The 13,122-nt window shown below is 39.6% G+C and overlaps 1 protein-coding gene across 4 annotated transcripts in view; it reads left to right on the top strand.

The window, feature by feature from the left end:
• The first annotated feature begins 445 nt into the window (after positions 1 to 445).
• The window catches only part of LGR5 (leucine rich repeat containing G protein-coupled receptor 5), an 88,884-nt gene continuing 76,207 nt past the window's right edge, over positions 446 to 13,122 (top strand). For 2 of the 4 annotated variants that reach the window (XM_017832823.1, XM_017832822.1), the window contains exon 1: positions 567 to 657. Coding sequence is in view for 1 of the 4 variants with exons in the window: in XM_017832820.1 (XP_017688309.1) it covers positions 446 to 657 (212 nt within the window). In the remaining 3 variants the exon portion in view is untranslated. Of the gene's footprint in view, positions 658 to 13,122 lie in introns of all 4 variants that reach the window. The other 2 variants (XM_017832820.1, XM_017832821.1) reach the window with 2 other exon arrangements.

The following is a 13,122-nucleotide window of genomic DNA, read 5'->3' as shown; positions in this document are numbered from 1 at the left end:
AGCAGGGAGGTTGGACCAGATGACACAGTGATCCCTTCCAACCCGACCTATTCTGTGATTCTGTGAGATCACCGCCCTGAGGCGAGCCCCGAGGCGTTGTGGCCGCTCGCACGGAGGGCAGGCCGGCAGAAAAGGGTTCCCCCCCGCCTCCTTCCCTCCTGCCCGGCGGGCCCGCGGCCGCCCCCGCCCGCCAGCTCGCACGGCGGCGCGGGCAGGGCCCGGCGCGCTGCGGCGGGCAAGGCTGGGGCGGCGTCAGCGGGCGCGCGGTGCCGGCTCCAGGGCTTTAAAGCAGCGTGTAAGCTGAGATGCTACCACAGACAGCAGCGCGGCGGCGGCGGCGGCCGCAGGAGCTCCTCGAGCCCAGACGGGCGCCCGACTTTCGCCCCCGCCGTGCCGCGGGGCATGAAAGCGGCCGCCCCGCGGCTCTAGGTACCCCCGGGGCCCCATGGCGACGTCCCACGCTGCCCGAGCCTTCCTCCTTCTGCTCCTGCTCTGCCTGCCGGCGCTGCGGCGAGGGGCGCGGGTCGGCGGGCAGCGCCCGCGAGGCTGCCCCGCTCCGTGCCGCTGCGAGCAGGACGGCGTGCTGCTCCGCGCCGACTGCTCCGACCGCGGGCTCACCGCCGTGCCCGCCAACCTCAGCCTCTTCACCTCCTACCTGTGAGTGCGGGCGGGCGGGGAGGGGGCACCGGCGGGAGGGCTCGGGCCGACCCCGGCGCTGACAGGGGGCTCGCAGGGTCGGTGCAGTGCCGCTGCCCGCAGAGAACACCCAACTTCAAATACGTTTCTAATCGCTATTTAATTAGCAGGCGGGTTGTAAAGCGTTTATAGGTGCCTGGCCATCGCGGTGCCCGGTCCGGCGCCGGCAGGGTCGCTGTGTGATGTGCTGTTTGGGGGGTAGTTAAAGGGGATTGCAAGAGCAGAAACTCAGTGCGATCCGCAGGGACGTTAATCTTCACCTTTGCTTCCGGGGACAAGGCTTTGATGTGCGGTCGCTGCTGATTTAATCGTTAACAGATCTCCCCTCGGGTGGAGGAAAGGCAGTAAATCAGTCGCGCTCCCAGGAGGCGGCAGCGCTCGGGGACTGGAGTGTCTGTGTCCTGACACAGGTGCCTGTGTCACGATCCGGACACGGGCCGGTGCACCCAGCACCGCCGGAGTCCCCCGGCGCCTCGCAGTGTCCGCCTGGCGGGGCATCCCCATCGGGCCGGGCTACTTGGAAACTCCGCTGCGTCTCAGGCGCTCTGAGTTACAGCGTAGGGAAAGAGCCGGCGAAAACGGAGAAAATTTCTATTAACAGAAAAAACACAAACAAACAAACAAAAAAACCACCAAACCCACCCAAAACTGTGGTAAAACTTTCTCTGTTTCCTTATTTTTGGCTCAGTGGTCGTCGTTTACCTTATCTTGGTTTCATGTGTTAAAAGTGTTGGTGCATTGGAAGTGTTCCTTCAGTGCCCTCCTTGATTATTCTATAGTTTTTTATGGTTGCATGACCAGTAGGTTGTTAATGTAATATCCTTCATATTCAGCATAAAGTATGTCTGTTTCTAAGTGTGTTTGTCCATCTCTATTTTGACATGCTGATGACTTGCTTGCTGCTATAGTCAGTGTGAAGATGCTTTCACAGCACTGTGTGTTTGGGGTACTAAATCATTCTGAACTCGCTTCTCTGTTAATACCACACTTCAAAAGACATAAAATACATGTTGCATCTGAAAAAATAAAGTAAATTAGAAATGGCTAAGAGAAGTACAAACGTGCCAACATACACAAGGTAGAAATTAAGTGCAACCAGTAAAATCTAAGTAGTAAGTATATGTTAGGGGAAAGCTTGATTTAGTGGAAGTAGCATCAATTTATGAAGAGGATGTGGAGCTGAAAGACTTTTCTAAATATGCATGTAAATACTGTTCTGAAACTTGTCTTAAGATCAGTTTTAGCTTATTTTTTCATAAATGTTTCATAGTCAAAGCTGTTAGTAATGTTAAGAGGCAGGAGTCAGCGTTACTGAACAACCAGTTAAAGTAGAGGAGAACTTTGGCTATGCATAATAAAGATACAACCTTTAAGAGACATACAAAGTCTGCCACTGGTTCAAAAAATAGCAGGTCAGGATTTCGGGTATGCATAAGATACAATGTTTTCTGGTGCTTTGGAAAGCCATAAGCAAAAAGGTGAAGGTATGAAGTCAGACTTCAGATGTACATATCCTGTGTCAAGAAGTAGAGGCCCTAAATTCTTTGTTGCTTGGAAGAATGCTAAAGCTGGAAAAGCATGAGAGAACTCACTGTTTGATTATTTTATGAAGAAAAAGAGAACATACGCATGATGATGTCATGCCACTGTTACTGTCTTCTACTGTGGTTCTTATGCTCTGGTAATTTTCTTCTTGGTAGGATTGTAATCTAGTCTGCACTTTTATTTTTAAATTCTCCTGTCCCTCAGAAGGAATGTCTTTCTCCAGTCAAGAATTCTCTGCTGTTCAGTAACAGACACACTGAAGTGAAAAAACATCACTTGGACAGGCAGACCTTTAAATGACCGAGACTGCATACAGGCAGTATAACAGTATAAAAGACCATAAATATAGGCAGCTACACTTGCTGTTTTCCAAATTTACAAGGCTGCTATCATTGGATTGATTAATTATTGCCTAATTATGGAGAATTGTAGCTCCTGCTTGCCTTCCATAAAGAACTGTCGAGTCTCATTATCTGTAGATGGCTAAGCAATGGCAAATTTTAAAATGTGCCTGCTTGTTATAGGGATGTTTGCCTCCCTGAGCTTGGCAGTGACCAACTAGCTACTCCTTGATTATTTTCTTTTCTATTTGTTTGGGGGTTTTTTTCCCAAAAAAGACCCAGAATTGTCTTTTTGTGCTGTGACAATTTTTACTTAAGGTCAAAGTAGAAGGTTAAAACTGTGTATTCACATTTAATCTCTCTCCAGAAAAAAAAAATCTTCTCTAGTAGATTCTCTTCTTGCATCGTAGACATATCTGACCAAAACCAACCTTGTGTTAATTTTGAGCTTTTAAAGGGTTTTTTTCCTAAATTTGTGACATTTTTATTTTAGCTGAACACTTGCATAGGAGAAGAAAGTAGAAGTTTTCTTGGTGTGCAGTGGAAATTGTGTGAGAAGTTGAAATGCTGAGGCCGTTAAGTTTTGTTTTATGTTGAGACAAATGTGTACAGAGCATGATATATTATGGTGAGTGAATTTTGCATGTGCAACCATTTTTTTATGATGGTGCTCTTGCAGCAGAGCTAAATGTACTCTACAGATGGACCTGCTACACTTTTCTCCATTCTCATTTATCCCAGGCTCCAATTCTTGCCTTCCATCAAAAATATTTTTATTTATGGTTTTGTGTTTAGTGCAATAAACTGTTAGATTTTTTAAGAGTAGGCAAGGAGAAACCATGAGTTTCTTTCCATTCCTTTTTTTTTCATTTACTTTTAGGCTAAGTACATTAATTTACTTTTAGGCTCACTGTATTTAATGCAGCTCCTGTTGACATAAATGAGAATTCCATGTGCTGATGAAGGGCAGCACTGAGTCTCTGTTTCAAATTAAGAACAGGTTGCTTTCCTATCAGTACACAGTGAAAAGAAGAAGAATTCTGAAGCCAAACCCATGAGTTAGTGAAGTATTGTTACCATTTGCTGTGATGTGGAAAACTGAGGCAAAGAAGGGCTTGCTCAAAGTTAAAGTTTATTGCAAAGCCATTAATTAAAGACAAAATGCCTTATCCTAACTCTGTTGTTTAACCACAAGCTCATCTTACTTAATTACTCATTAAAAATCGTGTAAAATCTGACAACTCCTGTTCAAGACTATTTAGTATGAAAAGTATCTCATGTGATGACAATATGGAAGAAAGACAGGTCTTAAAGATTTTGAAGTTCTCTGTTAAGGGCCTGGATAGCACAGAAAACTAAATTTATTATAAATGCCAGGGCCGTTTAACCATTCGGATGCTGTATTTGTGATCAAAATGCGTAAACGATGAGCAGAATGTTTGCATAATGTTACTGTCTTAGGTTGACATAGACATGCACGCATACATGTATAAATATTGCAGGATTTGCATTTTACATTATAGTTGACTTTAAAAGTTCAGATTTGAGTACATTGTAAATATGTATAGTAACGCTTGGGGAATTATGGTTCATATAATTGTTCATAAATTGTTCATAAAAATTACTAAGAAAAATTATTTTTCGAAACTTTGATAGCATTAATATTATTATAGTAGAACCTATGGAGAAGAAATCAGTGCATATTATAAGGTTCCTAACATGTTAGTGTTTAAGTAAGTTTTGACCTTCTGCTTCATTCATTGCCATAATATTTTGTTTGTTGATGAATAGCCCTGTAGAGCACGCTCTGTAGCGTATATGCAAGTGTTTAAGACTACTAAACATAAAAATAAAGAAATTGGCAGAAAAAATTACTTTTCTGAAGGTTAAGAAGTATGTTCCCAAAAATTAATGATGCTTCTGAAATCAGAAAGATAGAAATTTCTGTGTCAAAATTAAACCCAACCCTTTGGGATAAATTTGCATTTTAGTCATTCTGATCTCACAGTCAAACTCAGGTCTTGTATCTTCACCTAAGGTATCTTGGGAATGACTATGTATTTTTAAAGAGATCAAATAGCAAGACATCTTCTTATGAAGAAGTGAGATTTATAAAGTCTCTTACATCTTCCAGATCCTTTGGCAACATTTAGAAGTTAGGTATTTCATGAAATATTTGTGTCTTTTTTAGAAAGTACTTGTTTACATAGGTACAAACTTTATAAGCCGTTTTTGTGCCTTAAATTAAATGATTATCATGCGTTTTCAGTTAATAATTTGAGTCTTGTCCTGATTGAGGATGAGGGCGAATCCAGGTTCTGGATTTAGAATTTAGTGCTAAATTTCTCTTTTGAAAAGGAAATCAAGTATTTCCTCTCTACTCATGGCTATAGTATGCTTGTAAAGGTAAAATGTATCTGTAGATAAATTAGAGGTAAATGAAAACTGAAGTAGTAAACTATATAAAGTTCACGTTGACCAGTTTTTGAGAGGTTTGCTTTAAATTTCAAAACATAGTGTGTCAAGTCAAAGATAGTTTCTTTGAGAAAAAAATTGGATTAAAAATGTATTTAGGAATGTCAGTCTTCGTTTTTGAGAATACATGCAGTGCTAAAAATAACTCTTTAGAATGCTTCCTAAAGTGCCTTTTGCTGCTCAGAAAGGAAAAAAAAAGGTCTGACAACACTACCTTTCTCCTTTGTAGCATTTACTCTGTAGAAACGCTGCAAAAATTGACAAGGAAAAGGAAGCTGTCTTTAAGCTGGTAGAATATAAGGTGCTGACAGAGTGAAGGCACCTTCAATTTGGTTGGTATCTGAAGTGCATAGGACAATTGGCCAGGCAGAGGGAGCCTGACTCCAGCTGAGAACGCGTGCACTGGGCTGACCCTCCCAGTCAGCATGCCAGCGGAGATTAGACTTTCCTAAAGTGCTCCCTTGTTAACCCAGTCTTTTCTCCGATGTCATTTGTCTTTCAAATGCTTAAAACTGCTACCAATTTTGCAGTAGTCCAGATTGCTTTCTTTTATTCTGTTTGTTGGCCAAGATAATATTTCATCTGCATGCACTGCTTTCTTAATTCTCTGTTGGCTATTTAAATGGTCATGATTAATACAATTTATGGTATTTTCCTTGACTTCCTTACTTGAACTGTCCAGCAGATCTGATTCTTTTCCCAGTAAAAATCATGGTAAATAAAGTGTGGTTCCTTTGGCTCCAAGTAAACTGATTGAGAGCAGAATATGATTTGGTGTTTTTGACATACCAAAACAGCTTTAGACTTCAGTCAGAAGAAAATACCTTAACATCTTTAAAAAGAATAAGATGTGATCAAAGGATGATTACTCCTCAGAGATTTGGCATTCATGTGGCAAATCCTTATGCTACATGATCTGCACTGTTTGCTGAGAAGACCTGAGAAACGTCTGTACAATTTTACTGATCAGATGTGAGAAATTTAATGACTGGAGAATTATAAAAGAAATATATGTAGCTGGGGGAGGGGTAAGGCCTGAAATGATGTTGCTGTCACTTGTTAAAGGAGTGTTACTCTCTTTTATCTCTTAGAATTGAGGTTTAAATGTACAAAACTAAGACAGTCCACAGCTTCAACTGTATATGACAGCAATTCATGGTACCGCTGATTTCGTCCTAGTGCTTTCTTTTCTAAGAATCTCTAGGCAACAGGTTGTAATGTTTGAATTAGAGACCTTAGAACGAGTATTAAAGCAGCAGCACCCAAATAGAAATACCGTCCTGGAATGTCTTTGCCATTTAGATGAAAAAGACCCCAGCCAACTCGTATTATACTAGGCACCAACAATACCTAGAACACTAAGCAGGAATGAAATGGGATCACAGTGCAGATCCCTAGGAACTGGTGCAGTTTTATGAGACCTTTGCTCAGACAGCACTTTCTGTATCACCTTTCAGTTTTATTATTTTGCTGTGTTTTACTAATTCTTAGCTATGAGCTTTGGATTTTGGGGGCTGTGGCCACAGCAATGAGGTCAGTCCATGAAAAGACAAGTTATATTTTCGTGACTGGACAATGCTACAAAAAATAATTAATCTGAAGTGTCCAACAACGATAATTATAATAATCAGCCACTCACAAACTGGGATTTTATTGGTAACAAATGGGCTCTTAGTTGGGTCCAGTTGTATGATTTGGCTCCAGTCCTGCAAATACTTATCCAGATACTATACTTCAGTGTCAGGAATGATTCCACTGAAATCACATGTGCAAATGTTTGTAAGATCAAGGCCTTTAATAATTCTAAAACAATTATCTCTTCCCCCAATATCAACTCATTTTTGGGTAATAGTTTCATTAAGCTGTTCTACTCCACTGTCTCATTACACAGACTAAATAATTATGTATATCATAAATCTTCTAATACCATTTCTTTCAAAAATTCTCAAAATCTTACATTGATTTGAATATTTAGCTTAATCTAGAATGCACTGTCTTTCAACAGTATTGTTTTGTAGTTGCAGTGAAATAATTTGAAGGACATATTTGTCATTAAAAATTGTTAAAACTTTTTTGCATTATAGTGTAAAAGTGTAGTCCTTTATATACAAGTGATATGCTACTGTGTGCATGGAGATGTGTGTGTTTAGACAGACTTTGGGCAAATTTAAAAAAAAGTACCTATCAGTCTAAAGTAGTACAAGCAGCTGTAACTCCCACCACACAAAATCTCTCCCCTCTTTTGATGACACTTAATTAAATGCTTTCCTTTTTATTGAGAGTAAGTAATTATATGCTTAGTGAAATTACTAAACTTAACATTACTTAATTAATGCAAAAGTATTTTCTGGGTTGGGACTTAATTTTTATAGTGATTGTGAATAAACCCTTTAAATCTTACCATTTTTTTGAGTGCTTGTGTCATAGAAACTTCCACATGAAAAGTGTACAATAATTTGATACTGATGTTTATGAAGGGGAGGTAAGAGGTAGTAAGTAATACTACTTCTCCATTTTCTTTTTTTTTTCTGTTAGTTCCTTCACCTAACATTTCAGCCTGCTTTGTTTGAGGATGGAATAGTTAAACCACTGATATTACACATAAATAGAACCTTCCTAGCCTTCTTTTCTGTTGCAATAGGCATCTTTTGATGCCAGTTATACCATGTCTTCTGGATCCTGTGATAATAAAAATGCTAGTGTAAGTGAATGAGAGAACAGATGTGCGGTGATGTCAGCATTAAGGCAAGTGTAATTGCACTGATTTGGCATTCACTGAGTTTGTAAATGAGTCTCTGTGTACCCTGAGGGGAGAAGTAGATCATAGCTGGCAAGGGAAGCAAGTAAGATAAGACAAAGCTCGCTCTCACTCATCATTGAAAGTTACCTGTTCTGAACCACCTTGATGAGTAACTTGCCTTTGAGCTTGATCCTTAATCAGCTTGGTGTGGAGGCTGCCTCAGAAATTAAATCTTTCTCCTGTTGGTCTTGCATATGATGAGGTTGCATTTATGTTTGGGGGGGAGGGGGCAGACCAAGTAGTCCAGGGTCCAGAAACAGTATTCATCCTTCTGAAAGCATAGAAATTAGAGTTTTTTAAACACCCTGATTCACAGAGGTTGCTGTTTTTGGAAGCATAAGTAAAGGGCGGAAACTGCTTCTGGGAACAGGGACTACAATCAGGTAGCCATAGCTGGGATTCAGGTAGAGAGACCTTTCAGTTCTGTTCTTGGATACAGTAATGAAGTAGTTTACACATTCAGGTAAATCATGCGACTTTTCTTTGGTCTTACTGTATATATGTGATGGCTGACAACAACGTACATCTAAATTTGACTGACTTAGTAGTGGCTGAAGAAAAGCTGGAGATCCGAAGATTAAAAACACTTAATGAGGTGCTAATTGTGAGTATGACATGGTAAAATAGAGGAATCACAAGGAATATTCTTCTCTTTGTAAGGATATATGTCTGCCTTTCCAATTTGCTCATGACTGTCTATTTGAGCTGAACCTCTGTGATATATAAGATTCTTACTCACTGGAACAAGTGAAGTCTATGCAGGCATTTGAGAGCAATATTTGACCTGCTGATGAGAAAATACAGGTTCATATACTTGGTGCAATATGGAAGTATTGCCTGCACTTGTGCTACGGTTGTGCAAAGACAAGGATTTGGAAGCAGGCCAAAAGAGATGTAGGTTCAACCTTATGACTTGACAAAGGTCTCAGGGAGTACATTCCAGTCCTAGAGCGTCCCTGCATAAAGCCTCACTATATTGGCTGTAAACTGCAACAGGAACACACAGTTACAGGAAGATAACAGAGAAGCAAAAAGCCCATTGAGAAGAGATGGCAGGTAGTTTGGGAATCTGCCTGTGACAGTGCCATAGAGTAGTGAAATGTGGCTCTTATCAGGCAGATCAACCAATTTTAAACATTTTAAATCCTCAGGAGAAGTGGCAGTAATGCAGAGCACAGTTCACATTTGTGCCATGTGTCTGCAAGAGGACTTTGTAGGGTATAGTTATTATGAGAAACCTTTGTGAGTAACTGGCTCTCGTGGAGATAACATCTGAGTATGAAGTTATGATGGGATGAAGAGTAACAGTGTGCGGTACTACCACTAAGTGTTTTTAGAAGTTGAGTGTGAGGCACTGTGGAAGAGTAATTGGTAGCAGGAAAAGGGGTTCACGTGGTGTTATTTAGACCTAGCACTGAAAAGGGACAATGTGACAGCTCTTGATCAGAGAATGGCATCTGGGAAGACTGTACATTCCTCAGCATATAGAGGCTTCATGCTGCCTTGTACCTGTTTCCTATACATATGTAGAGTAATGTGAACTGCCAAGTGCCAGAACTTTACTTCCTTTTGGCCAAGACAGAAGATGTGAGAAGAAAGACCAGGGCAAGCACCTTGGAACATCCTAACTGCCCGAAGGCCAGAGGCAGTACAGAACATAGCTGAACACATTCTTGAAATCTTGAAGTACATGTTTTTGGAATAAAACAAATACTTACTAAATATTTATAAGGGGAAAACCTTTCATCTAGAATAGAAAAAAACATTGTGTTGAAACAGATATATGTGGAAGCATATTGTAGAAGTTTTCATTTCATAGGTTATTTGGATGGAAATAGAAGATAAATCATTACAGGGAATGGCAGAAAAAGAACCAGTGCCAGATTGTGGTGGTGCATCCCCCGTTCCTTGGGCTGCACTATCATCTCAGAAATGCTCGTTAGCCCCCCCCTCAGTCTTGACAAACAGCACCTGGACTAGCTCCTCTTGAGCTAACCGGAAACTCTGTCTGCTCCCAGGAACTAGTTCTGTCTAACAGACTTCAGTTCTTTAATGAACAGCTTTGGAAACTTACTTTTGTTGCCTGAATAACAACCCAAGTGGAACAACATTTTTGTTGTCGAACTTTCAAAGAACATTACCAACCCAAATTGTGGCCAGGATGGAAAATTACTGTGACTAAAGCCAACTTTCTTGCAACCCTATAAACAGCTGTCCTAAGTGAGACCCTTGGAGCTCTCCTGGACAACAGGGGGCTGCAGCCAGCAATGTCCCCCTGAGTGGGATGCCTCTCAGAGCCAGAGAACTCTCAGGTTTGCTGTACTTGGAGGATCGCTGCCAAACACCACCAATGGAGCCTGGGTCAATGCCCCCACTCCTTGAGACTCAAGCCTTTGCCCATAGAGAAGATGCGAAAACATTCGATGTGAGTACTCACTGAATTAGAGGGGAATTTTTCACAGATATGTACCTTGTACATACTCCTTTAGGTGTTTGCATGTGCAAGTATGAATATGCTATAGCAAATGTACTGTGAACGTTTCTCTCTTAGATTCTTAAGTAGTTGAGATCTGTAAGGTTGCTCTATAAATGAGTTACTATTGTGCTTATAGCAAATTCTGTAGAATCTTTTGTTAAATTGTTTAAATCAGGCTGTTGATTAAATGCTGCTAAGTTTAAGTGTGGTTAAAATCTTTAGGCCTAAACTGTTGGTCAGGTCTAGGGCTAAGTTTGGCAAGTGAGTCCACTCTAAACCTTGTGATTAAGCAGAAGGGCCTCCTTTATTCATTTTTATCCTTATCCTTTTTTCATCCCCAACCTCCATGGAGATAGTTTTTGGTTGATTTTAGATTTCAGTGCAGTTTTTCTCTTGTGTGCTTAAACCATCTAGTAAGTAGTAGAGTGAACTTTCCCAATGAGCTTTGTTGCACTTTAACATTTAACCTGCTTTTTCTGATGGTTTTGCCGGTGGTTTTGCCGGTAATTCTTTGAGCAACCTAAGACACCCACACACAACACAGGTCCATCTCTGCGTGTCATTCCCTGTGTGTAAATCAATAGATTTATGCCAAGGAAGACTTCACATAGTTTCTGCTCTGCTTATGCTAATGGAACTAACTTAATTTTGTGGAATTGGTACTGGTAAAATAAACCGAATTTGAAAAATGTGAAGATTTTGGAAAAGCATTAATATAATTAAAATTAAGCATTTGCTTCAGTTTTAATGTGCCAACTCGGCAGAAAAGCTTTTATTATGTCATTACCATGCATAGTGTCGGTCCTTCTGCAATAAATAAAAGTCAGGTGTTTTTTTTTAAATTATAGACATACAGCCAAGTGATCATCATTATTGCCATGATTGCATCACGATATAGACTGGCAGATGAGTTGTGTTGTGTTGTGTACAGATTTTCCAGTAGTTTGAGGAAGGAGGGAATTTTTTTGTTTTGTTTTCAGTCTTTTTGTGCTTGCTGTTGATAGCATTCATTGAAAAGAGTGACACTTTTTTTTTTGGGGTGCTGTGATACATTCATTCCATTTATCATAGACAGAAAGAACCATCATACAAATACAGTTATCAAAATCACATTTCTGTATGTATCGGTGCCTCAATTGTTCTGCCTTCAGTGGCTGTCCCTGGTCCATCTGTGAAGAATCCCATAAACATGAAGCCAGATGTGGTCTGTTTTCTACATTTATCATAAATCATGAATACAGCCTCTTGTAGTAATGCAGAGTAGTGCTATAAGAGCATCAGATTTCACAAGGAATTTCTAATATCCAGATTCACTGGATGTTATTATTTGCAGTGTCATATCTCTGTGTGGGAAGTATATAAGGAAGTGCTGCATGCTCTCAACGTGCTGCTAGTTTAATCTCTTCTGATAAGGTTTTGTGAAAACTAATTATGAGCCGGGTTGGTTCCCAATGAAGCTAGAACTGAAACTGCTTTTAATGATGTGAATTGAGCTCCTGGTATGTCACAGTTAGTGACATTCATTAGTGGTTTTGATTATCTTAGCATGGAGGGCTTCCGTTAAGTTGTGTTCACAGCTTTTATAAAGCAGCATTAAGGGGGTTGTTCAATAATGAGCAAATGAAAATAAGAAATCTGTGTATCATCATTTAATAATATGATTTTGGTAAATGGTTGGATGTCCAGGCCACAGGAGAATTATAATAGAAGGACATAAGGGGAAAAAACCCATACCTTAGTGCCAAAGCATTATGTTCTTTCAATCAGTAGTAACACTACTAGTATTAAAGATAAACGAAATACATGTCTTGCTATAACAGCAAAACAAAATCAGACATGAAATAAGCCTACTGTTTGTTCTCTATCTGTAAAATGGTGTTGTATCAGAAATAATTCTAGCAATTTAAAGATTTGGTAGTTTAACATTTATTGGAAGGTTTAGACGTTAACCTTAGTATTCCTCCATGCTGTCAATTTTTCCTTATACACTATGGCACAATTATTGATGAAGGTAAAATATGAAGCAGAATTTCTCAGTAGTTACATTACAAGATAGAGGCTTTGAAGTTGCATTGTATGATGATTCTACAGTGCTGCTTCATATAATTCTCAAGTATGATGTAATAGGTATGTTTTCAGTTCTAGTTAAATAAAGACAGATTTTGAATATTTTTCTATGTCTGGACAAGTATAAAAAAAGAAATGTGAACAGATATTGATTTCAGGGCACAGGGGTTTATATCTAGAGAAAAAAACCCAACAATATTCAAGACATTTATTTTCTTTTTATGTCATCATCCACCAGAATAGATAATGCAGCTCATGTAAAATCAAGAGATTTATTTCCTATCAATATTGGTTTTATTTATTTCTTTTTCATAATAGTCTTGTTCATGGGGTTGTCTCTGACTGCCAGATTTAGTAAAAATATGTAATTAAATGTTTTGTAGGCAAGATGATGGTTAGATTTATTGAGGGCAGAAGATTATAAATAAGGTAAAAATTATTTTCATGCACTTGGAGAACAGATTGCATTAACATAATATCTTGAGTGTTATCATGATACTCAGTATTGATGGATAAAAATTCAAACTGGATAAAGGAAAGTGCACATTAGACCATGGAATAATATCTTCAGACGTATGACATGAAACAGACCAGCAGTTTTCCATTAATAAATAAATAAGAGAAACAAGTTTGAGATGTCACAGTGTAAGTAGATACGTAAGTCTGAGTGATACTAAAACGAAAAGAGCGATTAGCAGTTTGAATACCAGTTCTGTCCCTCA

This window comes from Lepidothrix coronata, unplaced genomic scaffold, assembly GCF_001604755.1.
Source record: "Lepidothrix coronata isolate B3197 unplaced genomic scaffold, Lepidothrix_coronata-1.0 Scaffold206, whole genome shotgun sequence".
NCBI classification, from domain to species: domain Eukaryota; kingdom Metazoa; phylum Chordata; class Aves; order Passeriformes; family Pipridae; genus Lepidothrix; species Lepidothrix coronata.
Note: the sequence above shows the minus strand (reverse complement) of the source record. Positions and strands in the feature narration are given on the sequence as shown.